Below are 24,626 nucleotides of genomic sequence, written 5' to 3' on the forward strand. Positions count from 1 at the left end.
ATTATTTTCTTTCTGAATCCTGCACTTTTTCTTTTGAATATTCATTCTAAATCAGAAACGGTCCTGAAAATTTCCTAGAAAAAAAAATATCACATCTAGTTTTGCAGATTCTGAAAACGTATTCATAGCAGACAATTTAATCAGAAAGGGAAGTATTTAAAATGTTTACATATAGATATTGACAAATCAACTTGTAGATGGTAACAGAGGATATTCATCCAATAAGCTGTATATTAACCCGTCCCCAGATAATGCAATTATCTCTTGGAGCTATATATTAAGTACATATTTGTTTTTTGTTTTGTTTTGGTTTGTTTTGGTTTGGTTTTTTGGACTTCTTGGAAAGTATTGTTCCATTTTAACTGTCCTGGCTGAAGACAGAGAGTGTGGCTTTGGAAGTGAGCAAGCAAGGTCACAAGGGAATGATGATTGTCTTCTTCCATGAAGAACTGACTCATTAATAACAACATGAAGGTCAGGGGCTGAAATAACCCAGCACATTCAACAATTCTCATCACAACACCCTGCTACTCCGATGGGCAGAATTCAGCGAGAGAAATCCTCATAGATAGCTGATAGCCTGGTCAACAGGTTTCAGCTTCAGGAAATTGTGGTGAAAGTGGAAAGATGCATTTAGGGGGGAAAACACTTTTTTTTTCCCCCTAAAGATTTTACTTATTTATTTGAGAGAGAGAGAGAGAGCACAGAGGGAGAGTGAAAGGGAGAAGTAGACTTCCTGCTGAGCAGAGCTCGACCTGGGGATCGATCCCAGGACCCAGGGATCATGATCGGAGTCAAAGGCAGATGCTTCACCGACTGAGCCACCCAGGCGCCCCTGTGGGGAGAAAACACTCTAAAAAATGCAATCATAATTTATCCATCCCAAATAGTACTACAAGATGGATTTTTGAAATTAAATATTCTGAAAAGTTTTCATCTCAAATGTCAGTACGGTAATGGAGAAGGTGAACTGACAAGCTTGTTCAAGGGTCTGCTGCAAATATTTCTGATGGAAAAGAGACGCGGGCCATCATGGAAGTCCCCAGTTTTGTCACCTCTGCATGCAGACCCAAGAGAGGCTGTGCATGGCCTGGGCTCTATACTCCACTCTGGTGAGCCAGCCGATGGTCTTAGTGGCTCCTGTCCCCTCTGTTCCAACTTCATTTCACTTTGTACTTAGGACAGGAAGAACCCATCTTCAAGCCAGAAGGAACATCCAGACACTCTACATTTTTCCCGGGGCTCAGATTCGACCAAGGTCCTGTGGGAGGACAGAGTGAAGAGTACAACACCACTGTCCTGAATTTAAGAAGGAAGACTGTTTTTGTGTGTCTGTCCTATGAGAGACATTATTTTATTTGACCATTTCATGAGACAGAATTCTTAGAAACCTCCTCTTTACTACAGGGATGTCTTAGACATCTCACAGAACACCTTGCCTTGCTCATAAAAATAACTTAGATTTGTTGATGAGGAGAATCAACATGTCGAAATCTCATTCTCATGTTATCATTTCCGTGAGCGAAGGTGCTTAGCACGGCATCTGTAATGGGTCAGGGACATGTATCTCCTTGGTCATAAAAATTCAAAGCTGATGTCAGTTCTTATACGTAGGAAAATATTTACATTATCTGTGTTGCAGTTTTACAGAACGTACAGATCAGAAGTTCTTACAACGTTTCCTCGATCCACCCCACTGAAGAGAGAGGACAGGCATGCATACTAATGACTCCATGTCAGCAGTGGCTTTCCAGGAAGATTGTCCCTAAGGGCAGCATGCCCACACCTCAAGGGGAGTTTGTAAAGAGAAAGAAAGGAAAATCAGAAAAGGCCTCATATGTGGACACCACAGTGGGTGTCACAAATTATTCCCTAATTTTTACAGATCTGAGGCAAGAGCAATATGCATCCTATCTAATAGTCAACGTCCAACCTTGGCATGTGTAGGACACACAGGGGCCCACACAAGAGGTAACACGGTCTCCAGATCGGAGGAGCTACGTTCTAAATGTAAACTTTCAGAAACAGATTTAAAGAACCAGATCTGATTGACAGGCACACAAAGACTTGGCCCCACCCTGATGGAGGCAAGTATCGATGAGGGTCCCAAGTTAAAGGACACTGGGGGCACGGAGCCATGGGACGACCTCAGACGGTTTCACACAGATGCTCCCATGGGAAAGAAGTTCCCACTTCACCATCCCTACTAGGAGTGGGATACATGCCTTCCCACTTCCTCCAACTGTACAAAGACTAAGCAGTTAGTTAACTGCTTGATGATAAGGAGAACTTCCCAAAATACACAAAATTACTCTGCCCGGAATATTTCAGATGCTGATAGCCATGAAATCTAACAGCACAAAGACAAAGACAGAATACTTCGAGTTTATGAGGACCAGAAGGAACAGGATTTTCCCAATGAGGACACAAATGTGCACATCACGGGCTGGTGCCGGGTCTGTGCTGTAGATCGGCACCTTAGAGCTAGTGTGTGCCCCGCACAAGGGGACCTGAGCAGGGTCACTGGAAAACAGGATGCATCAGCTTTTACCCACTGTTTCAATTCCCTGGTTAACACCGTGAAACCAGAAATGAACAGAATGAGCCCGAGAACATGGCATGAGCAAACGTGCTAATATTTTGTCTTTTAGAAACAAATGTAGTGCTCGTCCTTGGTATGTCGGAACAAGGGTGTGAGAGAAGAGGTGAGGCTAAAAGAAACAAGGAAATATTAAAAGATTCTTCACGGAACACTGGGGAATCTCTCTGCTGGTGTTACAGAAAAAGAATTGACCTTTTGAGCTTCTGCGAAACACATACCTCTTGAGAAATGTGCTTCCTTTGCTCATCTGAGGAAACCTCAACTCTGTCCCAAATAAGCTTGGCGAGGCCACTGCCGGGGTCGAGAGCGGGAGGGCACGTGATCGCTCACTTAGATTTATGCGGTGTGCCTACCTTTGGAGAATTAAATTTGCGCGCACACACAAATAGGAAGCTTACTTTTATTGTCTAGCTGAGCTCGATATTTGGTAAATCCTTTCAGCCGGACTCGCTGGCCCAGAAGATCAAGGAATTCCTCAAAGGCTGGTCCGGCGGTCTCATTGTTATACATCTCCTCCTCTGTGCTCTGGCCTGCTTTGCAATAGAGGATCCCGATCTTGTGCTGAAAGCTCAGCTGAAATGGGGGAGAAACAGAATTACTTGGCAAAGAGTATCAGACAAGCTCACTTCCAGTAAAATTAAAACAGCAAGCGTGCCAGGAAATAATTCCCATAAGCAAATAAGCAAAAGAGGAAGCAATTGTCATCATGCAAAATGCTACAGATATCTAACCAACCCAGAAACCGCCCAGATAGAGCTGGAGAAATGGCAGAAACCCTAAAAAACAGAATGGATGGCCATGGCCGTGTGGGATGGACCGGGTTTCCAGGAAGGGCAGACAGCCCCAGGCACCTACTTAAAAAACAACCTTGAAAGTACTGAATCTTACACCCTTCGTGCAGTAAGGAGCATCATCTTTCAAGTCAGAAGAAAAAAAAAAAAAAGCCACAAACTTTCAAGTTTTCCCTCTCTGGTTCCTGATGCTTTTATTGTTGTTGTTCTTTGAACATTCGTGAAAATATGAAAGACAGTAATGAACAAACAAATTAAATGAAGGTCCGGTAAGGAAGGAATCCCAGTGGGCACTGTGATGTATTTATATAAATAGAACAATGTTTTGTGTCCATGAAAGTAACTCTGGCTATAAAATTACAGTCATTTCTGTATTTTTGACTGTCTTGCAAAGAAAACATCTGCTAAATATACAAGAGACCATAAAGAATTTTAAGAGCCACTGAAGAGTTCCTGCTGTAACTCTAACTCACCATCAGTCTCTTATCGCGCTGGAAGCCACGGGACTGCTTTCTCCCAAGGCCGGGGAGACACGGGGTCCAGTTTACAGCATTCGTATTGTAGCCAAAGAGAAACTCCTTCCGACTCATGAAATCAGAGCACTTATCTTCCTACCAGCTATCCGAGCCTCAGAAACTGACAGATTATCAGACATCACCAATTTCCTAAAGGCATCCATCCATAACACTGTTCGCTTTCATTATCAAGCCATAAAATCGGGCTTTTAATCAAAATTCATAGCTGACAACCAGTAAAATAAGGCAAAACGATATTCATTTCCCTTGAGTGGCAGAGTGATAAGAGCAGTCACATCCACCTTACCTAATGACAACATACGATCCAAGGAAGGTAGGAAGCCACCTGCCCGGGTGATCTGGGCGGACTGTAGGAAGCACCTCACTGCACTTAAGACACATTGAGAGTTGAACAGAGAGTCAACCAGCACTACACTCGGAATGTAGTCGACCCAGACTAAGTGCTATGAAAGGAAGCATCATGTGTTCACAGTGTGACTGAAGGAGCTACCCTATGGCGATGGACCCCACGGCATGCTGGGCAGCCCACAGGCCCGGGCTCCTGTCAGAGCCTACGACCCTCACCTGCACAGTGAGGACAGAGATTCATGCCCCACGTGGGGAGACAGGAGATGCTGTGCACAAGCGACTTTATAGCTAGTATGATCCATTTTATTGAGGTAGTTCTTTAAGAGGGTCAAGTAGAGAAACATTTCCATTCATCCAGAGACTGAGGAAAAAAGGTTTCTGATCAACTCAACTCTCCAAATAAATGAGACGCCATATTTACTGTAAATAGACCATCATCTAGAAAAAATATGAAGTGTAATACAAATGCGTACTCTTACTTCATCATAAACACTCATTGTTCCTGAGTGACTCAGAAGACGTTTCAGGATGTTAAAGCCACTCGGGAAACACGGGACTAGCAATTATCACCACAGATGTTGGCGATCTCAGCGACTGCCAGGATCCATGCTAATCCTCTAACGAGGCCTTCCCATCCCAGATATCACATTAGCTTGACGACTCTTTGGCCATGAGAAGAGGACTGCAACTGTCTCCCATTATCTGGCCCTAGCCTTAATGACAGTCCACCAGAGATGCAGTGGGATGGTTAGCGCTGCCGCATGTAACCCCAACATCCCGCGGGCCCAAATGCCCGTGCATCCCGGCCCCCATCGCCTCGCCTGCACCCACAGACTGCCACGCTGTCATCCACATCCTTGGGGCTCCATACTCTTTGCCTGTCCTCTGTTCTTCCTCCTGCTGCTCACGTCAGGGCTCTGCCAGCGCCACACGTCAATACCATCTGGCCACCTCGTCTTGGGCCACCGAGGCCTTCAATGCCCCTGGACCCTCCTGCAGCTTGTCCCAGTCTGCTCTGGCATCTCCAGCGGGAGAGCCCCTTCTCTTCTCATGTCAACCCCCATGGGAGGGGGCCCGGAGGAAAGCTGTATGGGGCCCCACGGTTTGGGCTAGTGTGGCCTCATGCCCGTTAAGCAGAGTGCTCACCGGACGGGCACAATTTCTGTATGTGATTCCTGAGTCTTCTGGACTGAGTCCTGGTGGACTCTCGTTCGGGCAAAGGCCAAACACCCAGAGAACTGGACTCCCCCAGGCCTACTTTGCCGGCTGCAGTGCTGTCCACTTCACAGCCTTCTTCCCAATCATCGGACAAACCAGCCGGAGTCTAAACCCTGACTGTGAACAGGATCTGCATTCCCTCCAAGAAGCCCCTGGGCCCATGAAAATTAGGGGATGTGGCTCTAATAGATCTCAAAGCCCCCAAGCGTTCATGACAACCATTAGAGCTCTGGTGCAGTGAAAATGTCCTGTGGCACGTGCACAGCATGGCATGGGCATCACACACGTTTACCGTGAGGAGGTCACAAAATGGAACTATCTCTAGGGTCTTAGAACAAACAATTAGGGTTTGCTTGCTACGACGGCTGTCATTCCACTAAAACTGTAACAGAATGAAACACTGAAGAGACTCCTCTGTCTTAAATCTCTTACAAACCTCATGAAAACAACTGGAATGTAATATCGACCATCACTCCTCCTGTGTTGTATCACACAGCCAGCAGCACACCCTGTAGTTAATTGGGGCACAAAACAAAGCGGAGACCCCAGCTCCCAAGTACTTAAATTCCCAATTCTCTCAGAACAGGGTTTGTACCCAAGCCTTCCAGACCTCGGGTTATCCCCTAACCTCTCACCCTTCCCACTGACCTTGATTTAACAGTTCTGAACTACAGCCAGTCCCACAGCCGTGGGGGGAGCTCAGTTGGCTCTCAGGCATCAGTACTGTCAGAAACCAGAAATACTCGCTTGTCGAAATTGCATACCGCATCAGTGCTGAGAGCTGGACCTACAGACAGGCCGCACAGACAACCCAGCACACAAGGTCTCTTTGGCTACCTGGGACAGGATGACAATTGACTGCTCCATTCCCAGGGGCAGAAGCCTTGTCCTCATTGATAAGGAAATTTAAATGAAGGTGACAAAAACAACAAAGCCTCAAAAATGCCTTGCAAATAAACTGGAGTGTGCAGGGAAGCCCTTCCTTCTAGTGCTTTCTCTGGACTCCATCTACTCCTGGCAAGCATGCAGTCTCATTTAGTTAAATCATCTCTGTAGACCTGTGTGACTTCGCTGGAAGCAAGCCTGGTGTGCCCGTAAACATGTATCTAGGGTGAGGGGGACACGCGGAGAGCCGGCCTGAGAACAAATTAATCATTCTGCTAAAGACGCCATGATATTCTCAGATATTGAGCAGCCATAATAAATCTGATTTTTTTTTAATGTCAACCTATATAACTGTATAAAGTCATCTGTGATATAGATTAGGAGAGTCTTTAAACAGGAAAAATGGGATTTGAGAGGTTGAGAGGTGAATTTATGTAGATACCGTGACAAAAGTTTCAGAGTCTCACTTAATAGTTACTTTCCTTGTCGTTCTCCATTAAGGGGAGTCATTCTGCTCAAAACATCTTCATGAACTTAGAGAACGGGACGCATGATCTGAACATCTAACGAATCCCTGCTACGAACCTATGTCCTTCCTGAACACAGCAGAGGCACTCAGTGACCGGGTCGGACCCGGGCAGCTAAGAGCCCAGGGAAGCAGCACACGGCAATATATCCCCTCAGTACCTTTTCAAGATTCAAACCCCCTAAGAACAGTACCCCCACACCTGGCCCATCCCATTCCTGTGCAGATTTACTATTAAGAAGGTGAATCAAAAGGGCACTACCTGGAATGAACTCTCAAACACTCTAAAAGGTTAGTGACAACTTTTAAGGATCTTGTAAAAAGTAGGATCTTAAAACAATTTTTAAAAAGCTGTCCAATCTCTCTCAGGGATGAAAATAAAGAGTATCTCTTCCTCATGTAATATGGGGATCAGACACCATCAAGAGGTGTGGGCAAGTGACAAGGCCACGTTGTACACCATTAGGAAAGTATACCGAAGTCAAACAAATACCGTGTGGAAAATCACACGAAATTCCATTAGAGCTAAACAATGCATTGGTCTGCTTAAAAGCAGAACCCGATTTTCAACGCATTAATTTTGACATCAGACTACAAAAAGGTGTTCATTTCAAAGCACTTAACCTCTTCATTAAAAAAAAAAAAAAAAGAAAGATAAAACCAATTGGCTGGCATAGCTTCTGGACCTACTCTGCTCGACAGACAGCCCATATACTTGCTTCGTTTCGTGAGGAGACGGTCAACGGTAGCTGTCGTGATGTCTCTCGGGGCTCGGAGGACTTTGGGATTCAGGCCTGTGGACCGGGGGCCATCTGTGGGATTCTACAGCAGCCTGAGGGGGCCAGCTCTGCAGCCAGTACAGCGGTAGATTTTAAAGGGAGCCTAAAGAGACAGAGAACTACCACATTCTCCCGGGACCAGCAATATCATAAACATAAACATGACAATAAGATGTGAAGATAAATGCTGTTCTTCTCATCAAGCTTGCCTGCACCTGCAGTACCTAGACCAACACCAACACGTCCTTCCTACCTCTCGCTGATAACACGTTCTCTTCACCTGCTTCACGGACATCTCGTACATTCCGCACACTTTACCAGTCACGATCATGGTCCAACTACCCTGGATATCACCCAGTCTTACAGGTCAACTGCTCTAGCGGAGAGTTTTGGTTTGGTTTAGTTTTGTTTTTAATCTGTCAGCCCTCCTTCTTGAGACAGACAGATCTCAGGATTATTCACTCTGAATGTCACAGTGCCTGCTTCCTTTGGCTAATCACGCAGTGTTAATTTCTTAGGCAAATTACCATTTCACCACTTCTAGAATTCCAGCCATCTGAGTATCAAATACGCCATCAATATACCACATTGGTGTTACTGGGTCAACCAAGAAATACCTCCTATTTTCTCTAAAATAGGCAAAGGAATTTTCCTTAGAAAATGCTGGAAATATACATCACTATTGTCTTTTGGGGTTTTAAAAGAAATTCACTCATTTGAAATAAGTTGCATACACTGGGGTGCCTGCTTCTCAGTTTCCCCACTACGAGTTACCTTGTATCTGACATTTAAAAATTTCCATTGTCTGGGCCACCGTCCCTATCCTGTCCATCATTACTTCTCTCCTGACGATGTCAACAGTCCATAATTGAACCCCAGGCCATCATCAGTCTTTATCTTCACCAGCCTGTCTCATTCCCTTCCAGCAGGATCATCTTTCTAGAATACAGCTCTGATCGTGTCTTGTCCTACCAAAAAGCTTCAATGGCTTCCTACTGCCTCCTGAATCACATGCAAATTCCTTAGCCTAGCTTTCAAGGTCTTACATGCTCTAGCTTCAACATACTTCCCTAGACATGCCCTTGTCTTTTTTTTTTTTTTTGACTTTTATTATTTTTTTGTAGTTCTATTTTTTTTATTTTTTTATTTTTTATTATATTAGTCACCATACAGTACATCCCTGGTTTTTGATGTAAAGTTCCATGATTCATTAGTTGCGTATAACACCCAGTGCACCATGCAATATGTGCCCTCCTTAACACACATGACCGGCCTATCCCAATCCCCCACCCCCTCTCCCCTCTGAAACCCTGTTTGTTTCCCGGAGTCCATAGTCTCTCATGGTTCATTCCCCCTTCTGTTTACCCCCCCTTCCTTCTTCCCTTTCTTCTCCTACCGATCTCCTTGCTACTCCTTATGTTCCACAAATGAGTGAAACCATATAACTGGCTTTCTCTGCTTGACTTATTTCACTTAGCATAATCTCCTCCAGTCCCGTCCATGTTGCTGCAAATGTTGAGAAATCATTCTTTCTGATACCTGAGTAATATTCCATTGTATATATGGACCACATCTTCTTAATCCAGTCATCTGTTGAAGGGCATCTCAGCTCCTTCCATGACTTAGCTATTGTGGACAATGCTGCTATGAACATTGGAGTGCATATGGCCCTTCTCTTCACTACGTCTGTATCTTTGGGGTAAATACCCAGTAATGCAATGGCTGGGTCATAGGGTAGCTCTATTTTTAACTTTTTGAGGGACCTCCACACTGTTTTCCAAAGTGGCTGTACCAACTTACATTCCCACCAACAGTGTAAGAGGGATCCCCTTTCTCCACATCCTCGCTAACATTTGTTGTTTCCTGCCTTGTCAATTTTTGCCATGCTAACTGGCATAAGGTGGTATCGCAATGTGGTTTTGATTTGAATTTCCCTGATGGCTAATGATGTTGAACATCTTTTCATAGAAATGCCCTTGTCTTATAAAGAAACTCATCATAGTTCCTAAAGTAGCTAACTGCTCCCATCCCCCTCCTGAAATTCTACCCAAGTCCCAGTTACAATGCCGCCTCCTTCAGGACGTGCACCAGCAGATGTTATTTCTTCTTTTCCCAAAAGCACTGCCTTTAAACCTCCCCACAATCCACTACCATAGTCTTCCCTGCAGAGGTCTTTGTGCTCTTGGTCTTACTGATCCCCCCGGGGTGAAGGACAACTTCTTAGCCTCAGTCTCCCCAATGTATGTTGTCCATTTCCACCTGTTAGCATCAATGCCTCACATACAGTGGACAAGAATAAACGTTAGTTCAGGGAAAGGCCCAATGTGAGTTTTTTAAACCCTGGGGAAAAAACCACCGATCCCTAATAATCATGAATCAGATGTGTATTTGTTAGCCGGGACACACCAAAACCTTGGTAAAAACAATACAGGTCACTACTCAGCAGAAGTCTTGCACTAGAAAGCCATCATGTTTCTTAGGAACAACCAGAGGGGGGAACAAGGCTTCAAGGCATTAAAAATAAATGATCTCAAAAGAAAGATGGATGGGAAAAGTCCAAAACATTTAGAAACACAGACCCACGCTCATACCCAAAGGGAGCATCAGACATTGTACACACCCCTTGTTCATCAAGCTTGAGCAGTTGCTCCGAGACCTTGGGTGAATTCGAAGCCTGTCTCAGGCACTGAATGCTCAGCTCTGGAATGACGTACTCCAGAACTTCTTTGAGAGGTAGTCCCCGTGCGGTACCGTGCCTGGCGGTAGAGGGTATGGCGTCTTCTAGAATTGCTCCTCGCAGGGTTGTAAGCTGCAGGGGCAGAACAGAAGATTCCAGAACATCACAGAAGAGTTCATGTTTACTCCCAGTTACTTCTTGAAAGCTTAATTTTTCAGCTGCCTTCCAGAGGGAGAAAAGTCATTCTCCTTTCTGTGTGGGGCAAAAGTGACTATAGCTCTCCAAGGACGGAAGCGAAATCAACACTCAGAGTCTTTACACAACAAAAGGGCATGGGGCTCAGGGATAAGCCAGGAGGGGCTGAAGTAGTCAGGAAGCATGCCGGGAGAATGAGGGGAGCTGGGCGGAGCAATGATGTTCCTGCAGCTCCCAGAGCCAAACCGAGCATGATGCTGAGGAGAGGCTGGAGGTCCGGGGCTGGGCCTGGCCCCCTGCACCTCCCTGCCACCCCTCCCTTCTCTTTTCCTATTGCCCTATGTTCCACACCAACTTTTGTTCCTTTCCTTTCTCTTCTCCTATTTCCCTTTCCACTACTGATGAGTCGTGAAGCTGAATGGGGGTAGCCGCTGACACCCACGGGCAGGGTGATTCAGGGCTCAGATTACTTACTACAGATTCTGCCTCGTGACTGCTATGTCCTCAAATGTGTGATGAAGGCACTCGATGGCCATTCTGACACCTGCCCCAGAGAGGAAATCCCAGCCCTGCGAATCAAGGGACCTAGCTCTGAATCGCCCCCCTCCGACTCTGGGAAGAGAGCTATGAGCGGACAAGTGAGGGTTGTAGCAGCGACGTCGGCCACGTGCATTACGCTCTAGGACACCACCGCCCAGCAGCGGCTTGGGCAGCAACGAGCACGCTCTCTCTCTGCACTGGCCGATACGGGACCCACTGACTCCATGGGGTTACTGGGCTCTTGACATGTGACCAGCATGACTGAGGAACTGTTTTTTGAATTTCATTTAATCACTTTAAATAGTCGCATGTGGCCAATGGCTACTGAATTGGACGGCACAGGCCTGTGACTTAAAACACGTCACTACAAGAGAGGGGCTCTGTCTCCATTTACCCAGCGCAGAACCCAAATCACTGGGGCACCTGGAAAGCCATGCACGTGCACACGCAGGCCCACGCACACGCAGGGGACTAGCACAGGCTCGCGCACACGCAGGTGACTAGAGAGAGCTCCTTTCATCTCTCTGATCTGGAAGGAGCCAACTGAAATATGCGTGCTGGAATACTTGCCAGATACACCCCCCTCTAATCACAACAGGTTAAGGGAATAAAGCCTGAAATGCAGGCCAGATCTCCTTCTTTGTAATCAGCATCTCTGCCTGTTTGGCTTTATTCACCTGTTGTTCCCTTTGTACAACAATCCCACTTTTCACCCAAAGCAAGGCTAGCGAGGCACCAGGCTGCGGCGTCGATGTAATGCAGTGCGCGGACACAGCCTGCCACGCTCCCCCGCTGCGGACCATCTGATTTCCTGCATCAGATGTCAGTTCCGACATGGATGGTCCAGTTCGTACGTGTCCTCTCTGAGCCCCCAAACCTTGCATTCTTACCATTTTATCCTTTCTATCATGTAAGCGGGAAGTAAATTCATTGCCCCTTAATATCTGTGACAGGTTTTCAAATTTTTATTGGGAATAAAATACTGCAGGCTCTTTCAGTGATCTTAAATACTATAATCAGTAACATTAAACCTTATCTGAAACAATCTAGCGCAGTAACGTCAGAGGCTTCAGCCCAGGACGGCAAGGACACAAGGCGGCCATTACCTCACTTGTCCTGAAGGCCACTCGGTAGTTGAACTGGGACCCCTCTTTCTCCTTGGCGTCTTCCACCTTCTCCCTCCGGATGCTGACGGCCACCGGGCCAAGGTTCTCATCTATTCCAAAGTAGTTCTGGTGCTCTGTAACAGGAGACAGCGGGGGCATCAAAAGAAAGGAACAAAGGACCGGAAGGGTACTTTTCTGCATGTGTGTCTAATCTGTGAAAAAAAAAAAAAATACTGCATGGGTCTGGGTACACAATTCCCCAACTGTGTTTGATCAAAGTGTTTTGTTTCCAAATCAGATGTACTCGTACATCTCATCTTCCGTTACTTCCTCCTCTCATTGGGCTCATCCCCAGCTCACGGGCAGCAACAGCCCTCCCCTGCCCCCTGCCACCACTGAAGAGCATCCTGGGAAAGAGTGTGCTACCATTCCCAGAAACTGTCCAAAGAAGAACCTAGCTGCTTGAAGACCATTACTGAATGGCTTCCCTCCACCTGGGAAGGTCACCTCCTCTGACCGAATGTGGGTACTCAGACTAGCCAGGTAATCCTGGCGCCCTGTCCGGTGCAAAGCTCACTCCTTCATTACGATGTCACTGAAGTACTTAGCCATCTAACGTGAAATTTTACAAAAGACAGAAAAGACATAAAAGGTCATTAGTTGCTGAGGTCAAACTGTATCTACTGATTCTATAACTTGGTTTACTCTGTTCTCAGCTAATCGTGACTGTTACATAAAATCACTGGGCTGCAGGGTTCTAATCCGTACAGTCTCACTGCAGGAACAGATTTTGGGGGCCCTCTTGTCTATCTAGCTCAGGAATCCCCAAGCACACGCTCCGAGGGATGGTCGGGAGTCTCACCACACATTCAACAGTACGTGCCAGGCAGTGTTTCGCGGTGGGGTCACAATCCAAGACAAATTCCCATTTGTGAAGCTAACATAGGAGCCTGAACTCTGCCACGGGCAGGAACCTCACTACTCCGTGAGCAATCGCTCCTGGACTGTGGGACCAAAAGTTCCTCTGTCTGCTGAAAGAAGTCAAAACACTAACTTTTTAAGTGTCATCTTCTGAAAGGACCCAAACTTAACACTCAGATGTGGCCTGTGTCATATGTCCCTATATGAAATAGGGGGACCGATTACCTGAATGTTTGTTTCTTCACGCAGCTTACGTATTTTTAGCAGCCCCATGGCACCAACGATCCATGCGGAGCAGGTGGGAAACGCAAACCCGCAGGTGGTGCTCATTTATTTCTCAATGAACTGCTACCAGGTCAGGTCCCCAGGTGTACACTCATAACAGCGATTTTTTTTCACCCTCTATGCGGAACCAGACTCATCCCTTTTGACTGTCACCTTCAAAGTTTGGGCCCATCTTTCCTGACTCTTCATTTTTAGTTACAAAGAAATATAACGAATCAGATATTTATAAGCTTGAAGAAAACTGCAGGTATTCTGAAGTCTTTCGGTTATGCTAACATTTTCTGCCACATTAACTGTGGAAGAAAAAAGAAATGTTATTCAGAAAGAAGAAACCGGGGTGAAAACAGCACCTGCCATCAGCCAGGGCACGCATTACCCAAAGCCAATGATCACTATCAGCTAGGTCTTGAAAAGTCTTTTACTTCTTTTCTTCTTACTTCCACAATCGTTTACTTCTTTACCTCGTACAACGAAAAGACATTAACACTGTCATTATTTCTCTTCAGAGTCCTGGCTACAAGCAGTAAGTGCACTATTTGGGGGCTGGAGGAGAGTTACTGACTTACTATAATCCTGGGCTTACACAACAGGAAACAAGCCTTTGTGTTTGATGGGTAACAGGTCCCTGGGTAAATTATATGCTAATTAACAGCCAGGTTAACTGTTAACAGACAAGAACAACTCCAGTGAAACCAAAAACACATTGTAAAAAATGCAGGGGTTTGGGGAGAATTGACCCAGAAGCAGTTATTTGGGTTTTAATCAACAGTTTAAAAATATTCAATGAAAACAGAGACTAAAAGTTAAATGTCATACATTATCATTTTATTGAAGGTGGCGTTAGTGACTATTAGACCCACAGCATTATACTAGGTTCTGTGGAAAATGCATCTTTAAACTGAAATGAGTTAAGAATTTTCTTAGCTGCAGTTTGTTCTGACAAGAACTTTCCTCTTTATCTCTTTCCTTCTAAGGCAGATGAGTGAAGAAAAACATTCAGAAAGTGCACGAAAACACGACCAGTCATCATCAGGCAAAAGCTGCCTTCCTAGAACCCATTTTGACAAGTTACCTGCAAAAATGCTCAAATCGATTCTCTATTAGGCATTTGACGAACCCTACTGACATGAATCCACTGAGCTTCGAATTGTTTTAGGGAGAAAAAGAGTGACCGAGTCATCAAAACCCTTTCTTGTGGTGAAATCGAGAGTCCAGATCACGGGCACTGAATCACTCATTCTCACATCTGACAACTAAAAATCCTAGAGCGAGCGCTGCTCCCATATCATCAGGTGCTGTAGGCACAGCAGACGGGGGTCGGCCAGGGGCTGGTGGCAGGGGCGGGGGCTGCCCACGGGGGACACATGAGAATTTTCTGGGCTGAGGGAGCTATCCTGCATCTGGATGGTGCTGATGGTTATGCACCATATTCATTTGTCAAAACTCTTAGAATTCGACACTTTAAAAAGGGTGAATTTCACTGTAGGTAAAGTGTACCTTCATTTTTAAAAATTGGGGAGGAAAAGGTCGATGAGAGGAAGAGCCAGTGGGCCTGGCAAGCAGATGGGTCTCTGGCAAGACAGGAGTCATGAGCGCTCCCCCAGCCCCGAGGACCATCCGTCCACCCCCGCCACCCCTTGGTGAGGAGAACACCTGCTCCTCGAGTATTAGCTCTCTCCCCCCATTTTCTCACACTACCTCTACCCCATACTTGGGCTCTTGGCTTGGCAGGCCTGTCTGCCGCGTGGGGCACTGTTGGCTTCTGGGGGTGTCCTTTCCACATGAGCCACCTCCAGGGCTCTCCTTCAGGGTCTGCTTTGGGGCTGCCCCTCTGGCCTCGCCTTGTAACCTAGACATGTCCCATGGGCTCTACCATCAGCCCACGGCTGTCCGTTCTGACTATCTGTCTTTCGATCTGTCCGAACATCAGTCTGTCCTTCCATCCACCCACCCATCTTCTCCTGGAAGTTCCTCAGTGACATTACCCCAAACTCTCTACAGACGGCTCCCCCATAACTCCCCTAACTCATGCATTTACCACCACCACCCCCCGGCCTGGCGTATCCTTCGCTTTTCTGTGCTTGACATTCTCACACATCCTTTAAGATTCAACCCAAACATCACTTCCACTGAAACTATTCGCCTCACCTCCAGACGAGGCTGAGTCCTTCAAATCTTATATCCTCAAGGCCTGATATGATAGGGCCTAATAAATGATAAGTGCTTAACGAACTATGCTTGAATTAGGCTCCCTTGGTGCTGCTCAAAAGTAATGGTCTTCTGAGCCTCACGCAGGACCATCAAAATAAAAACTAGGAGGCAGCTCGATTCCTGCTGGCGAGTGCAGAAGGCAGTGTGAAAGGTCTTGGGACCAGAAATGTAGCAGGTACTGCCCCCATGAGAGAGGCGATACGGTTTCTTAATACGCTTACAAAACTGAGAACTGATAACACCTATTAGAACAGTCCTACTGCTTCTACAACAAACTGCCACAAGCCGGGGGCTCGAAACTCCCAGCTCTGGAGGTCGGAAGGCCACAGTCAAGATGCTGTCTGGATTGCATTCCCTTAGGAGGCTCTAGGGAAGAATCTCTTTCCTTGCCTCTTCCAGCTTCTAGAGCTGTATGCCGTGAATTCCCTGGCTCACGGGGCCTCTTCCTCTATCTTCGAATCCAGCCCTAGATCCTGCGTCAGTGGCCACACTGCAGTCTTCTCGGTCCGATCTCCCTCTGCCTGCCTGCCTCTTCCATGGACACTTGGGATGGCATTGGGGTTCCACCCAGAGAATCCAGCATGGTCTCCTTGTCTCAAAATCCTTCGCTTTATCGTATCTGGAAAGCTGCGTTTGCCATATAAGGTAACATATACAGGGTCCAGGGATTAGGACCTGCGTACCCCTGGGGGCCAGTACTCAGTCCACCACACACACTCCATTCATTTGAATTCATTCACTCAAATACCAAGCACGGGCACATCCCAGCGATGGCCAGGCACTGGTAAGTACAAGGGATACAACGTCGAGCGAGACATAGTGCCTGCTTCACCAAGTTCTAGTCCTGTGGGGCTGACGCTATCGGAAACCGACGCCAGTTATGCATTCTAAGTTCTGTGACAGACTAAGCATGAGGTAGCACGGAAACACCGCTAATATCCACTAGAGAACCAACAATCCAGAAGAAAAATGCCACATACGCAAAGCAAACGTCACAAAGCCCATCCACCCTATTTCAACATATTCATATGCACGTAGTTTTAAGAAGCTGCTCTCCTTGCTCTGCTCCGTTTTTCCTCACTCTTAATTCTGTTCCCACAAAACACTTCTTCGAATGCTCTTACAGGCTGAGTGTTCTCACCCACAACCACAACGTGTCCCCTCCACCTATGAAGGGTTGTACTTGGTTTTGGTGATGTTTTGTAGTTCTCTGTCATTCATTCATGTCTTTCTTTGGATTCAGTGCAGGTCCTTGATGTTTTAAAGTAATATAAATAGTATCTTTCCAAAGTTTTCCATTTTTGTTTGTATGTTTCCAATATAGAGAGAATTCAGATGGGAGATTTGATCATGTCTCCTTTTAGTTTGACCAGTTTTTGTTTTTGTTTTTTCTTTTACATGTTCTGAAGCTCCAATTTTGGTGCTTGGAACTGACCCTTTTATCATTATGAAATACCTCCGTTCATCTATAGTGACCCATCTTGCTTTACAGTCCACTTTGTATTGCTTTGATCAGGTGGGGCCCCAACTGCTCTATTGGGGGAACCCCAACTATTAGTATAGGGAGGTCTTTTGTTCTTGAGCCCATCCATGGCTCCAGGGAAGGTTCTCCCATTCTCCTGTCTGGAAGCATTTAGCCCAAATAAGGATACAGGTTGGGCATCTCACTGTGTTGATTTTCACTTACTCCTTACTCTCTAGTTCAGTGCCCTAGTCCTGCCCTTAGCTGTGCAGATGTTCAACTTCTCCAGAATAAATCTTCAGCTTTCCCCCCTGGGTGGGGATGAGTAGTAAATGGACGATAAGGGAGAGGAGAGAAAACCCAGCTTTTTAAACATATTGAAGTGGTCCCCTGCTCTCACCCCCGCCCCCAGCTCTTCTTCCGAGGTACCTCGTTCTGCGGTACATGAACTAGCTTCCTGATGGCCTGTCCCTGCCACTCCCCCCACTGCTCCCAATGCTGGAGGGGTGGAGTTTTCCCATCTGCAAAACTGGTCTGGCTCTTCTGTCAGCTTTGGCGTACCTTGCCTTCCACTGCTTCTCTCTAGTTCTCTTTATTCGTTTGTGGCTTTATGCCCTTTGTTATTCCTTCACTATTATTTTTAGCAGTGTTTTGGAAGAGGGAGAGATAACATGTGTCTCCAATTTGTCACACTGAACTAGCAGTCCCAAACTCATGTACTCTTAAATGCCTACAATTCTAATAAGCCTGATTACTGGTTTCTGAACCTGGGCTATGCTAACTTATCACCTGTTGAACCTTGGGTGAATTACATAACCTTCCGTAACCTCAGTGCCAGCTCCCGCCTGCCTGCCCCCCAAATATATGCATCACACTTATCATCCTTAATCTCAGAGAGATAATTATAACTGAAGACACAAATGTTACTGACAAAAACCTAAATCACCAACAAAAAAGGACTGAACATAAAATAAAAAGCATCATGGGGCATTTTGACTTTGAGCCCAATAGCCTACAAAGTTCAAGGGTCAGCCTGAAGATGATTCACACTTAAAATGTCAAAATGCCGATCTATAATCACCTAGAGGGGCTACCTCCCATTCATGGTGGTCTTTTAAAGAATGCGGTGCATATATTTTACTGAATGATTTCTTTTTTTTTTTTTTAAAGATTTTATTTATTTATTTGACAGAGAGAGACAGCCAGCGAGAGAGGGAACACAAGCAGGGGGAGTGGGAGAGGAAGAAGCAGGCTCCTAGTGGAGAAGACTGATGTGGGGCTCGATCTCAGAACCCTGGGATCATGCCCTGAGCCGAAGGCAGACGCTTAACGACTGAGCCACCCAGGCGCCCCACTGCGCCACCCAGGCGCCCCTACTGAATGATTTCTATCAGAAACCATATATTTTTTTTTAAACTGGGAGAATTCAAAATTTGCATATTCCCCTTTTCACTGTAGATTAGTGAAAGAACCTTTTTTCTTTTCTGTCTGCCTCCCCACACTTGTTTTCAATTTTTCCGTCCCCGTTTCACACAGACACACTCTCTGAAGGCAAGCCGAGAGATGACGTTCCTGCCACTTACAATCATCACGCCTTTGGACACGCCAGCTCCGAGGCCCCCTAGCTGTTCTTTAAGGGCTCTTGTCATGCTTTCAGTTAGCCAGGGGATAGAGCAGGTTACCTGGATGGGTCTCGAAAGGAATCACAGTCTTCTGCTGCACAGCGTAACATGCATAGCGTATAGCCTGCACATACCATGAAGAACAGGGTAGACTCCAAAGTCTCCAGGAGGGAGCCAAGGTAACCCTTTTAAATGACACCCTGGGCCCCACCCCACCCCGGCACAGCTCAGCTTGCTCACCTGTATCATGTGAGCCTTCCCATCTGTGGGCAGAGGACAGTGAGCAGGTGCCCCTCATCCATGGGAGCCTGTCCGTATCCCAAGCACATGATTTCCATAAAATTGCTTTAAGAGTACATCAAATAAAATCCTTCCTTGGCAGAATGGAAGCAGTGAAAAGACTGGAGAAGCTGAATGAAAATCCACATATCATGCAAATACAACAGGGCAAGATTTAAAAAATCGGTTAACGAGACGGCAGTGTAGGAAATGAGATTTGGGGCATCGATCTCTGTGCTTTGGCTAGTCAGAAAAAGAAAAAAAAATCTAACTCAGAAGACAAATAAATAAATAAATAAATAAATGGACAGGGGCCGCCTGCGACCCTGGCCCAGAGGCTGTTTCCAGGTGCTACAGTATCTTGGAAGGGACACTTACCAGGTTCGTCACTAATGAATTGACCAGGTGAGGATTCCAACTCTGCGGGGCCTCCCGAGGTCAGATCCATAAAAGCAGCGCCCACAGCTCTCTGAGACCTTACAATTTCTCAGGGGTTAGCCCTGCACGGCCCACAGCACCATTAACAAGTCCTCCAAAGCCAGGGGAGGCTGTAGCCCGCAGCCCTTTACTCGGTTAAACGTGCACAGCAGAAGCTTTCTTGCTGTCTTTCCATAAACACAGTTTAATGTGTCTTCATTCTTTCAACAGCAAGCTGATCACTTAACTGTTGGCTCACTGCCTACCCGGGTTACGTCCGGGGCTGCAGGTGGCTGCTGTCTAAATTCCCACTTTCAATGTATCTTCTTTCACCTTTCCCCCAAACAACAAACTGTGTGTCTGAATTTTAGATCAGCTCCCCTATTCAAAGCTCTCTGAGACTTACAGAGAAAAAAAGTCAACAAGGGACAAGGGATGGATGGATGGATGGATGGATGGATGGATGGATGGATGAGTGAATAGAACAATGGGGCCTGCTTTTGCGGATAATAACATGAAGAGTCATTAGATAATTTCAAGAAACCTCAAGCTCCCTGCTCATGTTTCAGGGATTAAATTACTGAATTTACCATGATGCAGAAAAGGATGTATTTTTGCTACACGAAGGCTCCTTTGACCAAAGTATGAGCTAAGCTTGAAAACCTGAGGCGTTACAGTGAAAATAACAAGATTTACTATACCTGACATAAATGAACTCATTTCCTCCTCCCTACTTTTGAGGAGGTAACCCCATTTCACAGATAATATTCCTGAAGCTAGATGACTCACTCGAGGTCACGATCTGGGGTGACAGGGAGGATGCATGCCCTAGGTGGGCTGGTTCTAGGACTCTCTCGTGCAAAGAGTGATGAGAGTCATGGAAAGCTTGAATTCTAAAAATCAATTAGTGCGTGCACGGTAAAATGAACACAACTTACAGATGAGCCAACAAATCTGTCCTGAACATAAGGACAGTATCTTGGGAGACACCGTTTTAGGAAAACCTTGAATAAAAAAGGGAGAGACTGGAGAAAAAAGGCAGCTGTCAAAGGCTTCCTTCGATAACCCATAATTCTGAGTGTTATTTGCTACCAGAGTGGGAAGGAGGACGAGAACACTAGAAGAGCAAGAAAAATTTCACTGAGAAGGGGGCAGTGGTCCAGCTTTTGCATTTTATTTAGATGGGGCAAAGAGTGAAAGAAATCTTGGAACAAATACAAGGTAGGTAGATTTCACTAAGCTTCCAGGTGCTCTGAGACCTTATGCTCCAAAGCTTCTGACTTGTAACTTTCTGTACCAACAGCAAACTGCAAGGAAGTTTCCCCAGCGAAGCACAGAAATATTACAGTATCAATCCCTCTACTCCTAGGGAAATAAAAAGAACAGGAGTTCCTCCTTCCTTAATAACCGAAAAGACTCTGAGGCCAAAGTGTCCACAGGAGGAAATCACATGCAGTCCTCCTCAAGTTCCTAAAACTCGGCAACAGGCGGGAGCCGGGACCTCCCCGCTGCCTGAGAGGTTCCCACCGCCGGCCACAGGGAACTGATACCACAATAACCCACAGGGCTGAGTGTCCCGTGCAGCTGGGCAACTCCTCTCTGCTCAGAGCCGGTGGGGCCTCAATGGGAGCTCTGTTCACAGAGGCCAGGCTGGCGGGCAGAAAGGTGAAGAGCGGAGTCGATTATGTCCGCTCCGGGAGGAATGTGGATCCCAGAACAGTCCTATTGTTCGGTGGTCCTCAGTTCACCCGTGTGAATTTAATAGTGTCCAACTCCCTATTAATTTTCTTCAGTGACTGTATATAACCAGAAGGGGGGAGAAAAAAAGAAGCCACCAGGCATGAAATTCAGAGCAAATGCAGCCATGCATCGCTCAGCAATGGGGTTCATTTGATATGTAAAGGTATACGCCTGCCCACAACTGTCACATTGGTGAAATTTAAGTGAATGGGCTTGGAATGGGGTGGCAGACTTCACCAGACACCTTGCCCTGGGGCCCCCTGCCGTATGGTTCTCTTTACTTTTCCCCTCCTTATCTTTTAACCATTAAAATAACGTACTGCCCCTTTAAATGATGTATCAGCGGTGTGGACAATAGTTTCTTTTTAGACAGAAAGGTTTTACACATTTATTTAAGAACCACTTGGGGGAGGAGGAGGCATGCTTTGTGACAGGCACTGGTTCTAATCCCTTCACAGGAGATATTATTATGATCCCATTTTATAGACGATTAACCGAGGCACAAAGGAGTTGAAGGACTTGCAAAAACTCACTTGGGACATGAACCCAAGAGACTGGCTTCAGAATAGTCTGGGCTCTTTACCTTAAGTTGCGCTGTCCTGTACCCCCAGCTCAAGGCCTCCAACCACAATTAGAACGCATGCGCACTTTTCCCTCCTGGCAAAAAGGTAAATCTCCAGCCACCAAACAGCAAATTGGTATTGGGAGAGTTAGTACACACATTCTAGAAGAATCCTTTCTTTTTATTTGTTCATTTAGCAGACGTATGTACAGATATTATTCCTTTGTTAAAATACTAATGACATCAAAGACTACTGGAGAAAGAGGTGAGCTTATATAGAGCTGGTCAAGGGTAGTTCGTAAACATGTGAACTTGAAGATTCTTAGGGAAAAGAGGCTCTAGAAAGAACTCTTGGAAGTGTTGCAGGTGTAACAGAGGAGTTCATTCTCAGGTGGTACCGATGGCGCAGCCCGGGGCCGGGCACAGACAAAGGAAGGGGCACTCAAAGCTTAAAGGCTGGCATCTTGGGGCAGAAATGGACCTTGCAAAGGCCGGTATTCATCCTACATTGTGGCGAGGATATGGCTTTTGTTGGAGGCCTGGTCCACCTGGAAGCAGCTAAAAATTCTTCTCTGGGAAGTTCCCATCTTTCCAAAAAGAATTTCAATCTGCCCACACCACAGAAGCCTTGTAAAGCTAAGATGGGAACGAGAAATCAAAGTTCTCTCTGGCACATTTCTTTTATAAGAAACAGAGAAGAAAGGAAAGCACAGGCGAATGATGGAACCAGAAACCCCTACAGCACCAGACAGAAGGGAGACAATTGGTCATACTAAGATTAGCTTTTCATCTACGTGACAAAACCTGCCCTGTAAAACCAATTCAGCTCCTTTACAGAGGATTTCTAAAAGTTACATATTTCTTTCTTTGGACTTGTTATAGAAAATCCCATGGGGAAAAAATGAGTTGGGCATAAAGCTTTCTTCAGAGTTAGTTTGCCAGAGATTTTGGGAGCCAGAGAACCCAGAGTGTCCCAAAGAGCAACCCACAGCCACCTGGGCTCAGCATGCAGATTTGAGGAGAAATTCAAAGGGAAAGTCTGTGCATTTCAATAAAGACCAAAGAAAGTATAAATTCTAAAGCCAAACAATTCCCCTGCTCTTCTAGGTAAATTTGAGAAAAATACTCCTGGCATTCTGCAGATGTATGTAGAAAGGGCTGTGGGAAACTGACATTTTGTCAATTTTACTTTACTTGAAACACACAGTGGCCTCAGCTGCTCACAGGAATCCTAAAGAGTTTAATAAAGTAACATAAACGTGTAAATTTGTTACTTTTAAGAACTGCCTGTAAGTTCTTTTTGTTGTAATTTTAAAGATGCTTGTGTTAAACCTATCAGAATTTATGACTTACATTTAGAAAAGATTTGAAGCAAACTATTTTTAAGCTGGTTTGATTTGTAGAAAAGCTTGCAAAGATAGTGGAGTTCTCCACACTCCTGGCTCAGTTTCTTAGTTAACATCTTAGTTTCTTTGGTACATTCATTCCATTACAAAAACCAACACTGACACTGATACTGATCAAGTCCATCCTTTAGTCAGATTTCTGCTTTATTAATGTCCTTTCTCTTCCAGGATCCCATCCAGAAGACCCCATTACAGTTACTCGTCATGGCTTTTTTTTTTTTTTTTTTTTTTTTTTAAATATGCTCTCATAGCCTCTGAGTTTCTCAGACTCGCCTTGTTCTGGATGACCTTGGTAGTTTGGAGCAACAGTAGTCAGGGATTTTGTAGAATGTCCCTCGGCAGGGATTTGTCTAATGTATTTCCCTAATCAGACTGAGGTTATGGGTTTGGAGGAAGACCCCAGAAATGCCATTCCCATCATGTCAAGGGTATAAACTAACTCCCTGACCTATTAATGCCGACGTTGACCTTGATGACCTGGCTGGGGTGGTGCTTTCCAGACCTCTCCCCTGCAACCTTCCCCCTCTCAGTGCACTAGCCCTTGGAGAGGAGTCACTACGACATACAGCCCACATTCCAGTGGAGAAGGATAACTGTCATAATTTTTCAAACTTTATGAAATTAAAACATCTTTTATAATAATTTATTTTAAGTAAATATCTGTTCGTTAAAATGAACATTACTGTATTTGACAGGAGCCGTTTCGTAGGTATACTGCACCTAAGAGAGGAAGAAATGCATGTCCCTTTATCACTGTACTTCTATCAAGCTGATGGGTTTTTCTCCAAAATAAAGCAAATACAGTCATTAACTCTTCTGCCCAGATCATGGCTGGCAAATACCTGGCATCTCCCCATGCACCCAAGGCAGATAATGATCATTGATAATGGCTTGTAAAATGCTGATGCAGCTTTACACATAATAACACAGAAGGAAGATCATCCAAAGCAAGTTCCACAGACAGCAATAGAAGGTTCCATTTACATAAATTTATTTGCATCAGAAAAAGCCTACAAAGATAAAGAGGAAACTGTTCATGGTGATTATCTCTTAGGGACTAGGGTGATTTTATTTCTTTTTCTTTCGCTTCTTTATTTTCCTATAATGATCACATAATACTTCTACGCCGTGTAAAAATCCTAGACCGAAAAAAAGGTACATTTTGCCAATCTTAGGATTTTCCCCACATTAAGAGGACATGTTTCTGCACCCACATAAAACAATGTCCCGATGATGGTTCAAAGATTTAGCCACGTTCCACTCCAAAGTCATCCAAGAGACCTAGCTTTATCCTCTTGGCTAGTCTGACCTTTCTTTACCCAAAAAGGCCATGGTCTGCCTTCTCGAGCGATTCTTGTCTAGAGCTGTTCTGGTCCGTGCGACTTGAAGGAAGGCAGAGAATGGTTTTAGAACTCCCAAGTAACTGCAGGGGCGCAACTTCCTGACCACGACAAGACTTGATGGGCACTCAGGGACCCAGGGGTGTCTTCACTGTCCTGCAGCTCCACTCTGGCCCCC

At 45.6% G+C, this 24,626-nt stretch overlaps 1 protein-coding gene across 9 annotated transcripts in view; it reads right to left on the bottom strand.

The window, feature by feature from the left end:
* Nucleotides 1-24,626, bottom strand: part of SIPA1L2 (signal induced proliferation associated 1 like 2) — a 212,949-nt gene that overhangs the window by 77,167 nt on the left and 111,156 nt on the right. For all 9 annotated transcript variants that reach the window (XM_087863121.1, XM_045783693.2, XM_045783690.2 and 6 more), the window contains 3 exons: nucleotides 12,204-12,337; nucleotides 10,306-10,494; nucleotides 3,001-3,175 (listed from right to left, as the gene is read on the bottom strand). In XM_087863121.1, the coding sequence (XP_087719247.1) occupies nucleotides 3,001-3,175; nucleotides 10,306-10,494; nucleotides 12,204-12,337 (498 nt within the window). The remainder of the gene's footprint in view (nucleotides 1-3,000; nucleotides 3,176-10,305; nucleotides 10,495-12,203; nucleotides 12,338-24,626) is intronic.

This window comes from Ursus americanus, chromosome 6 (assembly GCF_024610735.1).
Source record: "Ursus americanus isolate L20-20 chromosome 6, mUrsAme1.1.p, whole genome shotgun sequence".
In the NCBI taxonomy this organism is placed as follows: Eukaryota; Metazoa; Chordata; class Mammalia; order Carnivora; family Ursidae; genus Ursus; species Ursus americanus.